At 44.0% G+C, this 18,465-nt stretch overlaps 2 protein-coding genes across 23 annotated transcripts in view; one reads left to right on the plus strand and one right to left on the minus strand.

Annotated features, from left to right (window-relative positions):
* LOC139988337 (dynein axonemal intermediate chain 7 homolog) lies at positions 1-5,705 on the plus strand. Of its 4 annotated transcripts, none has more exons than XM_072005624.1 (16): positions 1-301; positions 857-1,070; positions 1,141-1,515; positions 1,627-1,813; positions 1,897-2,037; positions 2,102-2,176; positions 2,245-2,468; positions 2,579-2,763; positions 2,886-3,182; positions 3,253-3,414; positions 3,598-3,751; positions 3,873-4,168; positions 4,277-4,368; positions 4,513-4,734; positions 4,816-4,926; positions 4,986-5,705. In XM_072005624.1, exons 3-16 carry the CDS (start codon positions 1,355-1,357, stop codon positions 5,124-5,126), a joined length of 2,448 nt encoding a protein of 815 aa, XP_071861725.1. In that variant the 5' UTR covers positions 1-301; positions 857-1,070; positions 1,141-1,354; the 3' UTR covers positions 5,127-5,705. The 4 variants fall into 4 exon arrangements, with proteins under 4 accessions (XP_071861725.1, XP_071861726.1, XP_071861727.1 ...); XM_072005625.1 differs by having other exon boundaries at positions 2,886-3,044; XM_072005626.1 differs by lacking the exons at positions 1-301; positions 857-1,070 and having other exon boundaries at positions 1,373-1,538.
* Syt7 (Synaptotagmin 7) overlaps positions 5,208-18,465 on the minus strand; it is a 24,915-nt gene continuing 11,657 nt past the window's right edge. For 6 of the 19 annotated variants that reach the window (XM_072005651.1, XM_072005652.1, XM_072005659.1 and 3 more), the window contains 8 exons: positions 13,628-13,639; positions 12,199-12,508; positions 11,967-12,107; positions 11,703-11,850; positions 11,479-11,588; positions 11,226-11,394; positions 10,925-11,137; positions 5,208-10,760 (listed from right to left, as the gene is read on the minus strand). In XM_072005651.1, coding sequence (XP_071861752.1) covers positions 10,660-10,760; positions 10,925-11,137; positions 11,226-11,394; positions 11,479-11,588; positions 11,703-11,850; positions 11,967-12,107; positions 12,199-12,508; positions 13,628-13,639 — 1,204 coding nt within the window. In that variant the 3' untranslated portion in view covers positions 5,208-10,659. Of the gene's footprint in view, positions 10,761-10,924; positions 11,138-11,225; positions 11,395-11,478; positions 11,589-11,702; positions 11,851-11,966; positions 12,108-12,198; positions 12,509-13,480; positions 13,531-13,627; positions 13,640-14,174; positions 17,443-18,465 lie in introns of those variants that run through there. The other 13 variants (XM_072005666.1, XM_072005663.1, XM_072005654.1 and 10 more) reach the window with 10 other exon arrangements.

The following is an 18,465-nucleotide window of genomic DNA, read 5'->3' on the forward strand; positions in this document are numbered from 1 at the left end:
TCTCTATACGTTTTACTTTTCTTTTGCTATATGTAGAACGAAGTATAGGATGCACCCTACACATGTATATACATGTATACATATGTATATACATATATCGTTGGTAGTTGGTTACGGCAGTCGGCAGTTGTCAGACGTGTTACTGTCGATAGTGACATTCATGACGACGTTTGACAAGAAACGGAGGTTTCTCGCTTATCCATTTGAATACATCGATGTCGTCATTTCCCCGACAAAGCGAAACAACGTCGTTGTTGACTCGTTCGAGCTTCGACTTGGACCAGGTGATCATCTCGGAGAGGTATCGATTCGGCAAAAAAGTACTCATTTTGACTCTACGTCGAGCTTGTGTGCGATATACGTGTGGCGACACATGAGTCATAGGACGAAGCGAAGCGAGAGCGACTCATGTTGCAGTTGTGCCTCGGATCACAGATACCGCCTCAATACACGAAATTAGCGCGAGATTCTCTCCAGGCAAAAACAATGTCGCCGTTGAGGGCAACTGTCGTTTCAAGTCGAATTTGAATCTTTCGATTCCCCCCGACCAGTATAAATAAGCGGACACGATCGCGAGCGAAGCAATTATCAATAATTAATTGTTGAACGATTATCAAGTATATACCGAGTTATTATCAAGTTATCCGCGAGCGGTCTATTCTATTTGTTAAACACTTTGTACGAACGTCTATCGACGGTATCGATCTTATTTGATTATTTATTCTAAATATATTTGGTGGTTGCAACAGCAAATCATTCTCGTCATTTCGTAATACCGATCCATTCATCATCCGCCAGACACGCAAAGGAAAGGGAGAAATAGAGTAAGATAAGAAATAAAAGAGAAATTTTGCAGGGAATCGAAGGGCAAAGCATCGTCGAATAATAACCGACAAACGACGAAAAGCATACAAGATTTCTTCGACGAAGAAAATGACCGCGATTCAGATTCGGACTCCAAGTCGGAGGTGTTGTACGTGGAATATGAAGAGGATGAAGTAGAAAGAGAAAGTATCGCGCAAAGACAACGAGCGAAATCCATCGACGCACCACTTCACGTCTTATCATTGGTAAGGAAGAAACATAGTATTTCAGTTAGCGATAATCTAATTTGGTACTGTTGAACGTTCGATGTTGTAGGTGGAAAGATGGCGCGAATGGCAGGTTATTTCGCTGTAAAGTAAATCGAGATAAGCGACGATCATTTGATTCGCGTTGATGTCTGCGGTGTAGCGACGTAACGCGGTTCGGCCAACTTTCGAATTCCAAATCAGCCGATCTAGTAAACGCGTTGAGCCGCAAACGCCGTGGTCGTTTCCCAAAAGAAATCGAACAATCTCGATTAATTTAGAAAATGGCAGCGGCCGCAATTATAGCGCGATCCAAAGACACGTCCCTAAAAAATCAGAAAGGAAGGAAAGAAGATCAAGCTCCGCCGGAAGAAAAAACAGATGAGTCTGCTGTCAGAGCTGGAATCTTCGATGTAGATAAAATTAGTCGGATGGAGGATATCAGGTAACGTGGACGAAAGAACCGAAGTATGTATATATATACTTTTTTACTTCATCATCATCGTCTTTCTCTTCTCCTTCCTCCTCTTCTTTTTTCCTTTGCTATATTACGCAGGGATCTTATGATAAAAGACATGCAAGAGGAGATTCGTTTGGAACAATACGATAAGAAACGAAAAATGGAAATGGAAGCGGAAGAAGCGACGATCCGGCAGACACAGCTGAAGCAGACAAGTGTCATACTTTCTCGACATTGGACAGAATACGCGAATAACATATTGAATCTGAAACAAGAAGAGAACGTTGGTACTTGGTTGAAAATCACGCATTTCCATCATTTTATGATGTCTCTCTCTCTCTTCCCGTTTCTATCGATGCATTTTAGTGGGCACGGTACATGACTTGCGATGGTCTACCAGATCCTGGTTCGTTGTCCGACATGAATACATTTTTGTTTCTTTGGCCGTTGAGTGACAAAGAAGCTAGTATGAATACCATAGAGGAGAAGTGTCGAGTGATCACACACGTAAGTAAGCAGAATAATTCGGTCAATCGATCGATATCCTTCATGATTAACTTTAATCTTTCAGCTGTTGAGCAAGATCGATCGAATTATTCGCTTCTCCACGATCGACTCGAAGGAATACGTGGTCGAATGCGAATCGGTGAGTGGATCTCGAGGAAATCTCTCTTCTTTTCCAACGATTGTCACTTTTATTTTCCAACGCCACAGATCGCTACTAAGCTTCGAATCGAACTTCAACGATGGATAGATCTCGCGTGCTACCGATTGCTACGTAACATCGAGGCTAACATGATCAGAGAAGACATGAAAACTACCAGATACGTTCGCGCGACGAACAAAGCAGTGTGTTGCGTTTGGGCTCCTATCGCGTTGCCGATAGGACTGAAACGACAAGGAGGGGATATAGAACGATCGTCGTTAATCGCACACGGGTACCCTTTCGATCTTGCTGCGCCAATCTACCGATATATTATATTACAGTTTTTTAGTACCGTTAATAATATACTGATCGAGTTTGATCGTTACGCGTTTCAAATTGTAGAAAGTCGATCGAAATAGAATTCGAAGAAATGAAACTGACGATTAAGATGCCGAGCGATTTGGACTGCCATCGTATGGCGATTAGAGGTCTTTGGCTTGCTTACGATCATTACTCGATCGAAGCTAATTCCTATCGCATGCCCCAACTACCAGAAAATTTGTTCGATCTGTGGAATCCATCGCTAGGTACGTTATGCTTCTCTACGCAGTTTTCGATACGTTCGCTCGTGATTGGGAATTTGGCGCAACTACCTCAACAAATTCCATCATTCCCTCCCTCTACATCTAGATTGTGTTTTATTTTATAGATCTTCTGGAATACTCGACAAGAGAGTATGAAGAAAAGGTTCGATTACACGAGGAACAAGCGGAAGGACGACGTTTACGTCTAGAGGAAAAGAAAGCGATACTGGAAAGAATGGAATATCCTCCGGTTTCACCGCGGCTGGATAAAAGAAGGAAACGAGGTAAAAAGGAGAAAAAAGCACATTCGGTGAAAGATTACCAGTTGGAATTCGAATCCACGTTGGCTTCGGTGTTGCCTCCGAAAACGGAGCTATTACCCTATTTGCCGACCCCGAACGAGATACTTGATGAGAGGGAAGGTAAAATCGTCGTCCGATTTTCCAATGGTCGATGTCATATCATGTCGCACGGGAAATGTTTTGTTCACAGAGAAAGCAATGTCGGAAAGCAGAAAGTTACTCTTTACTCGATGCGAAACGACAGAAGTGAATTTGCGAAAATATAGGATCCTCGGTGGAGTATTTCGCGTAGATCTCCTCTATCAACCGCCACAACCAAAAGATCTCGGAAAAGAGACTTACTTAACTACTCGTAAGTACCATTTGGGTTATCTATCAGATGGCCATAATTCGCATTATTGGATATGTGTTTATCGTTCACCAATCACCGATCACCGCGATTTCGATGCCGCGCTATCGATTACGAATCGCGTCATTGAAACGACCACCGAAATTCGAAACCGGACCAGTTACCAATTAAGCACGTTCGTTACAGTCGAATTACCGAAGGAGCCGAAATTCGTACCGTTTCTTAGATCATACGAGACACCTAAGGCACCACTGGAGTCCGAAAGAACGCCGGAAGTCATCGAAGCTGAAATGAAAGCTCTAGAACTAGCGATGGATGCGCTCGTCTTGCTTACACTCAAGTCGGTTTACATCAATACGTCAATTTTATTCTTTACGATCTTTATTTTCCTTTTTGTTGATTTGAATTTCCGTCTCCATTTCCTGTTGATTGCTGCTCGCATTGCTGTTGCACCTGTACAGGCTGCCCGATTCGGTGTTCTGGTTCGAACCACCGGTGGTCGCCCATTGGTTACCAGAGAAAGAAATGTGGTCAACGAAACACGTACACGATGTTAAATTCAACGAAGAGAAACAAACCATCACGTTTCGTACCGGAAAATTAGGAATCCATGGATTAGCAGGCTACAAATACGCGAATCTTCCGTTTCAAAGTTGGGAATTGAAACCGGAAATGGGAAAAAGCGGACGAGATCATGCCGGGGTGGTTCTCAGCATTACAGCTGCCACGATTCAAGCCGAGTTCGTTGTCAGGGCGAGTACTATAGCATTTTCTTAACCTGGGACCTTGTATTCATACAGAATTCAAAGAACACGATTTTTTATTTATTGACGAACAATTAGGTTTCCTTTCCTTTCGTAGGAAGATCGAGTTTGTTTGAACTCACTTACCGGTGCCGCGTCTACACCAATTAAGGAAATTATCGGTGAATATTTCGAATTGGAATGCTTGATCGAGGTAACTACGTGTAATTCGTCTTTCAACTTTTTACCCTTTTGTTCCTCTGCTTTTGTCCGGTCGTGTAAATTGTACATATTTCACGATGCTCGAGTCGTTTACAAAGAGTACTAGCAATAAAGCGAACACTAGCGCAAATTGCAGCGATTGCAACAAGTTGGATGCGACCTGTTTCCGGAACGGGACGCTGCCAGCTATTTAAAAGGACTCTCGATCAAACACCCGGTCGCTGAGAAACACTTGAGAGAGTGTATGGCTCTATTGTCTACCTCTTATATTTTTTCTTGGTCACGATGGAACGCGACTCGCAGCTTTCGAGAAATAGTTTTGCAGTTCAAAGAGGTACACGGTTGCGTCGCAAAACAGGTAACACGCCAACAAATAGCCTTCGGTTCATTATTTTCAAAATATATACTTGACCTTATTTTACCGAACTTTACCATTCAGCGTACGAACCTGACGCTCTTGGTAACATCTTCGCGGACAATGCGCATACGGTGTACCGAGGTCAGTTCCGAATTCTCCGACTTACCACTCGATGACAACGAAGACATCAAGGTAAAGAAAAACGATCCGTTCCTTCTCCTTTTTCTTCTTTCTTTTCTTTTGTTTTTTAGTTTTACGCCGACCTTTATCAATTGGCGTTAAACACCGCCGGGATCAAGACTCGACTACTGACGGAACGGATGTCATATAAATTAGCGTCGACGGTTACTCAACTTCTCGAACGTACCAACGTTATCAGCTTGTCCTCTTAACTCGAACGAGCTGCAAATAAGGACACTTGGCTGTCGGTGTATCGAAAATGGAAAAAGGGCAATAAGATTGGATGACGAGAGTTCGTTTCCCAAACGAAATTCTCTTTATTCGGATATACAACGTTATGTCGAGCATCAAGCGATATTCAGGAAATAATAAACGCCTCCGTTCGATCAGTTTGTCAACGATATATCAGTTTGTAAAACGATATTTCGACTCGAAGGAAACACACAGCGATATCGAGCTTATAGTTAAGCGATAAAGAGTTAATCGATGCGCTTCGTCGTTGGGTCGAGGGTCGAATGAAAGAGAATGAGGTAGCAGAATGATGTAGGGTAGAGATTGCGCGACCGAGTCGGTTGCTGGAATGCTCGGGACGAAGGGCAAGATGTGGAGCAAAATGTATGTGTGTGTGTGTGCGTGTGTGGGTGGGTGGGTGAGTTTGTGCGTGCGCGCACGGATCAGATCGATAAAGTGTATAACAGGCGATACACAACGACGAGGAAATGATATGACAAGGAAGCGTTAAATCTGTACGACTGGCAGAGTCGTTTACTGCGGATCTGGCTACGTGGGCCTAGTCAGTCGAGGTTTCCGACAACGAACGGTTTGTGTGTTTGTGTGTATGTATATGTGCTTGCTTGTTTGTTTGTTTATTTGTTTGTTTGTTTATCGATATCGTCCGAAAACGCAATTACTTTTCGAACGGGGCTCGTTCGTTCCGTTTTCCCTTCGTCCGTCTTTTTCTAGTCTTTGTCGAAAAATACAACTTATTTCTTCGAATCGATGTTTCCTTCCATCCCACCCACCTATACAGATGGATACACCTTCCCAACTTCCAGTTTAATTCTCTTCTCTTGATTTTTAGAACAAACATTACGTGCATATGCAATAGGAAGCTAAAAAATATATGTATAGTGTTGCGCGCTGCGAGGGCCGGACACGCGTGGCGAGCAGTCTTCACTTCGGTACACAACCGAACACGATCGATCGCAGAAATTTCTTTCGCCCCTTCGTTCATTCGCCCGCTCATGTATTCATGTGTTCGTCCGTTCATTCATTCCTTTGTCCGTTCGTTCGTCCCTTCGTTCGTCTGTTCATTCATTCGTTCTTCCATTCATTCGTCCGTTCATTCATCCATTCGTTCGTTCGTTCGTTCGTTCGTTCGTTCGTTCCTTCGTCCGTCCGTCCGTCCGTTCGTTTGTTCGGTCATTTATTCGTTCGTCCGTTTGTTCGTTCGTTCGTCCTCTTTCGCACCCATCCTATCTTCTCTTTTCTCTTTTGCTTCCGTTGAGTTCGTTTGCGCTTACTTCCTCTTCCACCGATCGACGGAACCCTGTTCGTCCTATGTATCGTTTGCACGCGTACGATATGTATACTCATAGTCGCGCGCAATATGTCAAACGATAACGCTGTCACGATAATCTCTTTTTTCCAATTTTCTTTTTCGTTTCGATTCGGACGATCGCGAATCCAGCGTCTGCTACGTTCCCTATTTACTTATTAGCTATCTTTCTATATTCTCAAACACATCAGCATCCGGCTCGCCAGCTATTCCAGCATACCGTTTTCCATTACCTCTTTTCTTCTTTTACCTTCGTTCGAAACTTTTCGTTTACTGGCTCGACGATGCTTCTCCTTTAAGTAGGTGTACTTGCATTATGGCGACCCGACCACGTTGTTTCTTCGTCAAGTTATGCCTGAACTACGCGATGAGCCTTTATCAATCTCAAGATTAAAGACTGTAGTAGTCGATGATGAAATGGTCGATGCGTAAAGTTCGACTTTCGATAAATTTGCAAATCAGAAAACAACTAGAGGAGGCGAACTGCCTTTTCTTTTCACGATGTTACCGATCGAACGAAAGACCAAGAAGAAAACGAGACAGTAATATCGTTTGACGCGGTGCGTCGTACGCCGTGTCAAATGAGTCCCGCGTGTCGGCTCGCTCTCGATCCGACGCAGAGGCCAACAACTTGCACTTCTCGACTCGCCACTTCGCGCGAGTTATAACAGGCTGAATCGTGTCGAGAACAGAGAGGTAATACGGATAGGCGATAAAATACCGACTATGATCGAACCTGAATAAGTATCGACTGGATTACGCTGATCGACATCGAGTAGCGAGCCATTCTCGCGCGGGATCGCTCTAAAATCCTATTAACGCTCGTTCTATCGTTATCGCAAACTGGAACTTGACTCGCAAGCTGCTTACGATTGAGGTAATCCATGGTATAAGGCCCAATTCGCATCCAGTTCGAATTAACGCGTATTTAGTTTGTATACACTACGCAATGTATGTCGACGATTCGTTTGACTCTCTAAAATAGGTTTTAGAATTAGCGCGCGTTCCATCTGCGTGAGAAAACGCAGATTAAATACCAAACATGAACGATCGATCGCTCGAACAACGAATCTCTGGCGCCACACGTGAATAATCTTCGTCCACGTGAGAAGCGTATACGGTAGAGATAATCCGTCCGTTGCTTCGGCTAACTCGGTTTCCATCGACACCGGCCGCCGGTCGTTGTTGCTGTCGCGCGAATTTCGCGAAAGCTCCATCGACCAGGATCGCTCGAAATTCCGAACGATCGCGGCGCGTTGGAGCAAACGAGAAAATCGGAAAAGAAAATAGGGAGAAGAAACGCTCGAGGGCTGGCAGACACCTTCGATCCGTCGTTCGCGTTTACTTTTGGCACTTTTTCTCCGATAATGGGGCTAATTTTCTATCTGAGCGCGCGTAATCGCGCCAACAGGCGTTCCATCACGATCGACCAAACGCGATCGAGCGACATACGAACGTATAATATTTATAAACGCGCTGCGAACGCGTTCGCTTAACGACTAAACGCTATGGATCTGGTGCATGTGACACTCCTCTGGTGCAAACGTTAGCTCGGACTCCGACTCGAAAGAGTCGAACAGGAGTCGAACGAGTCGTTTTAGCGCATTTCTCTCTTTTCTTATTTTTTCCTTTTCTCTCTTTCTTTTTTTTTTCTTTTTTCTTTTTTCTAACAGGTTTATGCGAAATCGTAATGTTTCGTGTTGCATTTTGCATTTTGCATTTTGCATTTCAACGGTTGCGTAACGGTATAATACACAGGCTACGATATACAAACGTTAGTCTAACTGGTTTTTGTGCTACTCGATAATTTAGGTGTACACACATGTGCGATGCGTATGCGTGCAAATGTTTGACCTACTTTATATGCAGGTGTGTGCGTTCGTGTATATGTATGCGTTCCTGCGTGCATGTGTGCGTGCGCGCGTGTATACGTGCATGCATGCGTAAGTACGTACATACTTACGTACGTTCGTGCGTGCGTGCGTGCGATCGAACAAGATCGATGTAAGATTAGACGAGATTGACACGTACGCGAGAGAGGAATCGGATGTATTCCGCGTCGCGTGCAAAGTCGTCGCTCGATCTCGCTGGCGTGGTACGTAGCTCATTTAAGAAGCAGCTCGGTTTTTATTCACACTCGACTATCTAGCTATTCGTTAGATTGTAAAACCATTGAATGTAAAAATATTCGTCGACCACGCTGCTCGGAGCATGTGTTTGCCGCGACATCGAGTACGACGTTTTCGAGCCGCAAATCGCATCTACGCTTGTAACGTAAAAGCACTACGCTAAACACGCTACGCGACGCCCCTCGCTTTGCCAACAACTACATATTCTCTACCACTGTCGGTGTTTTACTTTCGTTTCACGACGCACTGCACATTCGATTCTACACATATACCGAGATGAACGCAGTTGCGCACACAGATACGCCACGTATATGCAAACGCACATGTACACGCACACTTTTCGAATGCGAATATACGTATGTATGTATGTATAATGTATGCAAAACCTGCAAATCGTCGTCCCAATTTTATCTCGGGGATATCTCTACGTGTTATCGTCAACAACAGCAAACTATCGAATGTAACGCTTAAGATTAATTCAAGGTGTAACACCGATCACAATTTTTATCGCTTTCAAAAGATTTCCGACTAGGTCGATACAAAAATTCCGTCAAAAATATCGCTGCTTTATGGTTTCTACTTATAAGAATTCAATATTATATTCCGGTGTTCCCCCGTTTCGATCATTCGTACACGTACGCGATGAGCAATTGCACGCTACCAAATAACCAACGGATATAACGGATATAACGGATATAACGAGAAAAGAAACAGAAATGAGAAGGAAGAAGAAACAATTGGAAGAAAAAGAGCGCGACCTTGTTTTTGACACATAGAGGTTTCGAAACAATGGGAACTGTCGAAACGTAGGATATCGTGGGAACGTGACTAAAGGGGAAAGAAGATGACCGAGTTTGCTTCTACCTTCGTTCAACAACGGACAAGATGCTAATCTATTGAGTTTAACGGCCGACTCGAAAATGAGAAATCATGAAATCGAGACAAAGGGATGAAACAGAAAGCGCGTAATAAATGGAAATTTTTTAAAGATTGGTAGACGAGCAGACATTTCTTTTCTTTGTCATAACGCTCTGATATCTGATGGTAGAATCGAAAGACACCGGGTGAATATACGGGAAACAGGGACGAGGTTGACGCTGAATCGCATCAACGTATTTCGAAGCAACGGTATTACGTACTCGGTACGTACTTACTCGTGCAAAACACTCATAAAAATAATGTTCGATGTTAAATGTCAATAGAGTCGCAAAAGTAATATCGATCGGTCGCTGTTTCGGGCGTCTCGTCGTTCGCTCGAAACGTATATCGGTATGTTCAAACATCGCGGCACACGATCTCGCGTGAGAACGAGCTCGTTATCGTTCGCGCGAGGGAGCTGAATACGGATATATATTCGTCGTGAATCGTTGTCGTGCATGAAGAAAAAGGAGGACAAAGAACTAACCGACAGGAAATATCGACGTTGCGCCGGAGAAAATGGTTCGATCGTAACGCAACGTACAGAAACAGTTTCTGCCCATAAGTATCCTGGGGGAAAGGGGAATCTTTCGCTCGATATGGACGCTCGACCTTTCCTCCGTTCTCTTTCCCATTTCCAGCCAACCGATAGAGCAATCGAGGGAAAATAAAGAAGCTAGAACACCGTTGATCTCCTCCGTGTTTTTCTATGCGGAAGAACGACGTCGCATGAAACCAAACGGAACGCCACGTAGTAAACTATATTTGTATGGGTAAGCCGACAGAATGTCTGTCACTTTTGATTCGACACGATACTCGACTGCGAAATGTGCGTGAATCGAAATCAACAGGCACCTCGAAATCGTACCAAAGATCTCGGTAGATTTTGATCGATTTTATGCGAAGTAGGAAATAAAAAAACGGGAAGAGGATGTATAAGAGAAGAAGAAAACAAAGAGACAGCAGAAAATGAAAAAAAAAGAGAAAAGTAAAGAAAAGAAAAAGACGACGCGAAATAGTGGCAAAGTTAAAGGGGCTCGAGAATTCGGAAGATACTCTCGATGTTACAGGTCTAGGTTTGATCGACGATTTCCAATGTGCTCGTAACGTATACAAGTAGCACCAGATACGTTCAAACCTTTACTCTGGCTTTAGTCGATGCCATTGTACGATCGTCTGCCGCGGCTTCGTAATCATATCTTGCCAGTGTTTCGTTTCGCTCGCTCCACTGCCGTTTTTTCCTGAAATTTTACCAACGAACAACAACGTTATCCGATAGTTCTACGCGTTCATAGATGTTTAAAGAGACCGGCGACGCTGTTAATGAACGATTGTGACAGTAACAGTGACAGTGACAGTGACACAGTGGCGGTTGCATTGAGCAAATTATCGAAAAATACTGTACCTGCAAGTTGAATCCGTCCGATCAACTCGTTTCGACCGATGTTATCGAAGTCCATCACCATTACGTCCAACGAACATTCTCGAATCTTTTCCCATGGTACATTAAAAGAAAATGCTTCGTTGAATACTGGATTCAGAGTACATTTAAATATAGGTGTCTTCCGTTTTTCGATCCTCTTGTCGCCGAATTGCAACCATACTTTTACATATGGATCTAAACGCAAGAACAGAGTGGAGAAAAGGGAAAAGACAAAATTAAGCGTCGTAGCCTGATCGCAATCTCAAAATATCGAATCGCTCACCTGATTTTCCGTTAATATCTTTTGCTTTCAAGTTTCTCGCTTTCAAAAGCGTCAAAGTGAGTACGGAATTGCTCGGATGATAACACAAAGAACACAATAATTCGCCGCACTTATCCTTCGCCGGTGGTTTCAGGGCTTTCCAAAACGACGGTTTGTCCGAAAAGTCAACCTACCGAGAATCGTTCATCGTTATATCGCGACTCGATACCACTCGAACCATCGCTGAAGAGCACGAATTGATCATGAAAATTACCTGACATAGCGGAAGAAACATTTCTCCGATAGAATCGTCTCTGGAAAATCGATCGTAGTCGAACACGTGTAAATGCAACACTCTGCTTTGTAACTTTTGAATCGGGAAACCTATGCAAAGAACGTAATATAACGCGACGTAATCCTTTCTGAAACGCATAACCATAGTGTGCATCTGTGCATGCGATGCAGTTTGCCTGGAACGCATCTCGTATCGATGCTTACCTTCGAAATAAAATGTTTCGTTCCATCGAGGATTTAGCGTGCGTCTCTTTATCTTCGTCTCTAGTCGGTGTTTCTTGTCCGGCAGAAGGGTTACGCGAACGTAAGGATCGGACGTCCCGGATAAGTCCTTTGCCGGCAAATCTTTACCCTAAAAGTCAAAGTACCGAGTAACATTTGTCATTTATTTGTTTGGCCGCGATGGGTAGGTAGATGGAGGTAGACCGAATATCGACGATTCACGTATCGTAGGCAGGCAGCACTAACCTGTATAATACGTAAGATAAGCGTAGTGTTTTGAAAATCATATTCCAAGCTGAAGTGTATTTGACCAACGTTCTCGCTGGGTTCTGAATTATCGATGTACATGTCCACCAAAGACATCGATCTGCTCTGCAGAAACGCTTTCTGAAATGAAAACGTGTTCAAAGCTACCACGTACGGATTGGACTCGCGAAATCTACGGGAGAAAGAGATTCGACGAAGAAATCCGACCTACCGACGGATGATCTCCTTTGACGTTTTGCAGCTGTTTGTTTTGCACTCCGGCGGTGGGAGTGCGAGGTTCGGCCGTTCCAGCGGCCGACCCGCTACTAGTCCCGCTGAGGGAAACCGCGTTCGCCCCGGCGCCGATCCCGCTCGTTCCTGCGTTCGCATTTCCGATACCAGACGCGGCTCCCACGCCAGAACCCGATCCGCTAGCTCCCGCGGTAGCCCCGCTCGTCGTCAAACCGCTTGAACCGCTAGTTCCCGCCGCTCCGCTTCCACTTGTCGATGTTGTTGGTTTGTTCGCCGGGCTATCGGTTGTCCTACGGCAATCGACCCTCTTTTCAAATCTCTATCGCACCACTTCATCCGATCGCGTACCCCGCCTGGCTCATTTTTATTGTTCTCGTCCTCGTTGCGTCATCGTAATTGTCTTATCATTACCGTGGTTCACGTTTCGATCTCGTTCATCTTTCGTCATCCGCCAAAAATCTCGCGTCATCCCGATTTCCTTTCACGTGCATTTATTAACAACGACCAAAATTAAAGCGCATACAGTTTCAACTACATATTTTGGCGTAGCTAAAGCAGTCGCGATTAGATTGTGCGTCGTCAAAAGCGACCATCATGACACTACAAACTACGGTGAACGACGACTCATTATCAGGGGTTCTATGTTCTATCTACCTATCTAACGTATTATCCTACACATACGTATGTATATGTATACGTAGCTATGGTGCAACGGCTGTCTATGCTCGTCCTTCGATGTATCGAGCTATTCGGGCTACTATCTAGAATCTAGACCTAGTCTCTTAAACTCTAGGCATTCAAGTTTGATCGACAGTCGTGAAAACGCATAAAAGCACGTGCGATTCGATTAATTGGGATGCGCAATGCCAAATTTGCCCTGATTTTCTTGTTTTATAAATCTCTCTCTCTCTCCCTCTCTCTCTCTCTCTCTCTCTTTCTCTCTTTCCCCCTCTTTTCTTTTCCTCTGCACAACGCCGAATCGGTAGTTTCACTTGAAATTCGTTCAAAAGGAAAATCAGGGAGAGTCGAGCGTTGAGAAAGGATACTACGAATAGAAAAGTAACAGAGTTTGTTGCAATTGAATTTGGTGCAAAAATTGTTGGGAGATCGCGCATGTTAATCAGGGAAAATCATTAATCATTGATCGTATTAATCATATTGATCAGGGAAAAAGGAGAAATAAGCTAATGCTTAGAACGAAACTTGAAACGAGTGAAATGGAAATGTAGAATCGAAGAATTGAATTCAATTCAACTACTTACGCAGATAAAGCAGCACCCATCCGCGAATGAGACATTTCGTTCCATTAGGAAGGAGAATTGAAAGAGAAGATAGAAGAGTCAAGTGAAGCAGTACGAGAGAAGATAGATTAAAAGTTTTTGCTATTTACCAACTCGTGGTATACTTACTCCAATTGCGCTCTGGATCCCAATAGTAACCCCGAAAGGAGGCATGAAACAAAAGAAGTGAAAACAGGAATTGGTGAGTCTTGTGTCTTGAATCTTGAATCTCGATCTCGAATTCGAAGAGAGAACGACGAAACAAACGATCACAAGGAATTCGTTTTGGTTCGATGGACTCTCGGAACTTTCGCGTCACAATATTTTCTTCGCTGTGGTGTTCCAAACGTTCCACGTTTCGTTTGGAACTGTGGCGCAATCAGTGCCACTCGCAATAGTAACGAATCCGAAGAAGAAGAAACTTGAGAAGAGAGGCCAGCCAATCGAAAAATATAAGGTGCGAAATACAGAAAGAGAGAGAGAAAGAAAGAGAGAGAGAAAGAAAGAGAGAGAAAGAGAGAGAGAGAGAGAGAGAGAGGTATAATGTCCCACGTTGTGAGTCATTGTTCCAGACAAGCTTATTCGATGACGCTTTACGCTAATCGCCTCAGGGGGACACGCTATCATGCTAATTTTATTCCTAATTTACGTTGCCGATTTAATACACATTCCTTACCTGGTGGTGTAATACTCGAAGAAGGCAACCAGTATTTCCAAAGACCTCGTGACTGCAGCCCACATGATTTTATCGTTCCGAGAGAGTCTTTAACCACGATTATTGCGAGAACCAGAGTTCACATTCCTGTTATCGAGTTTATGATCTATTCCATTGAAAGAAGACGAAAAACGAAGAACGTATTTTCCTATTTATACGCGTGTGCAACCTCCAGACGCCTCTAAACTTTGCAATCTCTTTCTTCTTTCTCTTTGCTCGATAATACACTTCCTCAAGCGAATTATTCTCTTCGAATCACAAAACCTGGCACGATCCGATCCGATTCGATCTTCGATACTTTGGACAAATTTTGTCTAAATACACAATAAGCAGCACACGAAAACGTTTAATTTAAGAATTGTAACATTTCGATACGTTTAGATATCGAATCCGATGCAGGTAAGAATATTTGTAGTTCTTAATAGTGAATATTTCGCATTCATAAAACAATTCGTATCGCTACACGACGTCATTTCAGAAACTGCTTAGCGGTGATGCGTGAATCTCAGTTCTCTCGAGCAACAATGTTTCAAAGAGAATGGCGGCTGTCGTGTACCTATATCGCGAATATTCAACGTTTTCGCAAATGTATCAGAGGGGAAATAACGAACAATAGTCAAACGATGCAGAAAGCTCTAGTTCCGTATTTTCGAAAAGCGATCAAAGATAATAATAGTGAGTGATCGTATACGCGAAAAAAGTCTGGGAAATTGGTTCGGTTATATTCCATCGCGTCGGTCGGTCAGTCTGTTGGTCGGTAGAACGGACGCGACGGTCGAAAGAAGGGGATACGATCGATCTTAGCTACATTCGCCGGTACCGCTGCCACGCTGTTCACGCCATCGCCGACGTCACTGCCGCCACCACAGTCACCGCCACCGCCACCACCACCACTGTTATCTTCTCTACTTTTATTACGTATCGTGTCTACTGCCAATCAACGCTATCACCCCATAATCGTGGTTACCACGACATTGCTGGTAGCAGCACCACACACCGCCGTGCCGCCACGATTATGCGACGATTATGCGACGCGTCCACGAAATTAGTCACGCGTTATCGATTCGCGCACTGTTCCAGGGGCCAAGTCCTCCGACGTTATCGATATTCGAGAACCGGACGACAAATTCCAAACTCAATCAAGGATATATTATATCGTGCACGTGGCAACGATGTCTGCGAAGGTCGATAGATACGGCGCGCGCATCTCGCTGGGCACGCATACGCTTACATCCAGACGCGATTAAACCATTTTTATACACCAATCACGAAATTCTATTGATAAGGCTGGCTTTCAATTGTATGTATTACAATTTACACGTATCCATCGATCTGCAAGCCCTATCGATCTCATCCCCCTTCACCTTCCGTCTCCTCTCCATCTCATCTCTCGCCCTCGTCCTCTGTCAAACTCAAGACTCCAGATAATGTTCGGAACGTCCGTGCGCCGAACAATGAGGATCGTTACAACAACGATAATTTCGTTCTAGTACAGCGAACAAATCAGTCATATAGCGTAGATTTTTCTCTTTCTCTGAGAGATTTGTTCTGGTCGTAGATGTCGGTAGCAAAAAGTCCTCCGAGCTTTCAGTACGAAGGAAAATTACGAACGAGACGATCGATCGAAACGCACGCGCACGACAAAGGTAAGAGTTCCTGGCCGTGATGCGGTTCGGTCAATGCCGAAGAATATCCAAGCAACAGGTTCCTAGTCGTTGTGCTACACGCGGACTATGAATTTTACAAGTAAATGGACAAACTCCGATCCTTCCGAAATTTTACGAAGAATTTACGTCCCTTTCCCGATATGACTTTGCACGAATTACGTAGGTACCTACTATGTTCAAATTTAGATGCATGTAGTGTCCCTTCAACGACTACATACATTTATCGGATTACTTTGCAATGCTTGTACGAACAATGGACAAAATTATGATATCAACTATACGATGTTACTGAAACATCATCTTATTTCAGAATTTTCAAATATTTACATATGTGTATTTTGTACGGTCCGCGGGATTCGACGTAGATTCGAAAAGACAATTTCCGAAAAAATTTCGTCACCAACTTGAAACGATTTTAGTTTACAAATCTAATTCGAGGAATCGATTATCCTTAAAAGATCAAATTACGAACAATTTATAATCGATCGATGATTACTACTTTCATTTTCACCGCCATCGTGCTACTTGGTCGAAAATAAAAGGTTTCATCTAGTGTGCAATCTTACAACTCGTTAGCCACCTGTTACGTAGTTGACGCATTTGAAGAACACAGATCGAAACAATGCAAGATAGAACATTAACGATCGCCACGCGAGCACGCGACATGTTATATACGCTTATCGTTTTTCCAATTTTATCGCGGCTCCTTCGCACCCACGTTACCCCCACTGACCTCGAGAGAAAATCGCACACCTTTTATATAGACCTCCTTTCCTGAACTTTCTAGTCCATGACAAGCGTTTGCTAGAATCTTTTATATTCCCCAGTAAAATCAGACGAATGGACGATAATAATAAAAACTTGTTGTCGTAGAACAACGCACGAAGTGATATATAGGAAATCCTAATCGAATGCCTTCGTAGCCGGGACGAATAATAACAAAAGCTGGTAGGATCAATTGAAAAAATTGTAAGTCGTAGGCTGAAAGCCGTAAGCCATAAGCCGTAAGTAGTGAGTAGTGAACCGCGAACCGTGAGTCGTGAGCCGTAAATCGTAAAGAAGTACACCTCGCGAGAATATCTCTTTACGTCGATCGAAAGAGAAAGTGGTAACGTACCGCGATCGCTTTCGCGCGAAAAAACGCGCGTATTTCGCCACTTCTACCCGCAACCGCGTCGCATCACAGACTAAACTTTCCCCCTGGGTGGAAAAGCCCTGGTTGCATTCGCATCGATGCTTTCAAGCCTTCGATACATTGGCGCCACCTCGCTGCTCACCCAAGGACCGTTCCGGACGCCATAGAAAACTTCTCCTACGCACCAGGGATCAAACGCGCGCACCCCTTTTTGCCCTTCTATCATCCGTTTGCTCTCCCCTTCCTGCTCTTTTAACCCAGACCTACCCTCTCCACACTGGTTATGCCGCTCTACCATCGTGTCGTATCCTTACCCTCTATGCCTGTACCTGTTACCATCTCCACTGTACCGCTATCGCTCCCACTATATCATCCCATCCCCTCCACAGCCAACACCCCGCTATCGCTGCCACCACTACCTCTATCTCTACCGCCGCCACCATCGCCACCATCACCACCACTACCACCACTACCCCACTACCACCACTACCACCACTACCACCACACCTCCACTTCCGTCCACCTCCGTCCGCCATCCCCACTCCCCTTCCACTACCACCACAACCACCGTCACACTATCACCGCTACTACTTACTGTCACTCTTACCCTTATACAAGCGTATCTTTCTCTCTTCATCTTCGATCCGTTATCACTTCTCTCAAAATCTTTGCTTTGTCGCGAATTTCCTTAGAATTTGATTCGATCCGATAGTTAGCATCAGAAAATTACGTCAAACGCTGGTATTTTGTTCGCCAAACGATCTATATCGAACTTCCCGGATTGTCTATCCAAAATATGCCATGAATCTTAAAACCATCGCGTCGCATCAAATCCCCTGATTCGCAGTTGCATGCAAGTTGCTTTTCCATTTATTCGAAGTCGATTAAATCGGCAAAAATCGGACGAAAGAAAGAAATTATAGCTGGAGATTTTTTCCGATTTTTCATATACGAACGAGAAAAACCCACGAATCGTCGAAACGACGAGTTCGATCGGGAGTTGCTCCTGTTTCTCCTTTGTCTAGAAAAAGCCTGAGGCATCGTTAAATAAAGTGGGCCAGTTCTGGTGTCCTTTTAATTATTTGTATATATCTTGGTGGTCGGGAAAAAACTCGGATGAGAAATAAAGGAAACGAAAATGGGTTGCAGACACGTGCGCAGGCGCGTTCTCGTGTCATTTAACTGACCGAACTCTACTACCGGATGATAAACGCGGCTGTTCCGTTTACAAGATTCATCGCCTCGAGCGATTCGAATATGTATTACATGTGGGTACAGTGGTCTCTCGACAAAGCCTACGAAAACGCGTGGACACGCGACTCTGCATATCGACACAAATAAGTAATTTACGATAAATTGCAAAATTGTTCGATAGCAGCTGTAAATCGAAACAACAACATACAAATGTCTCTTTAGTTTTACTTGAGAGCTCCTCTTCCCTAACATTTCA

The sequence above is a fragment of the Bombus fervidus genome, chromosome 6 (genome assembly GCF_041682495.2).
Source record: "Bombus fervidus isolate BK054 chromosome 6, iyBomFerv1, whole genome shotgun sequence".
NCBI lineage: Eukaryota > Metazoa > Arthropoda > Insecta > Hymenoptera > Apidae > Bombus > Bombus fervidus.

Bases quoted from the DNA above. Each gene is read 5' to 3' on its own strand.
- LOC139988337 (XM_072005624.1), top strand. From the start codon at position 1,355: ATGGCAGCGGCCGCAATTATAGCGCGATCCAAAGACACGTCCCTAAAA. The intron at 2,038-2,101 runs GTAAGTAAGCAG...TTAATCTTTCAG, and splicing joins AGTGTCGAGTGATCACACAC to CTGTTGAGCAAGATCGATCG. The intron at 2,177-2,244 runs GTGAGTGGATCT...CCAACGCCACAG, and splicing joins ACGTGGTCGAATGCGAATCG to ATCGCTACTAAGCTTCGAAT.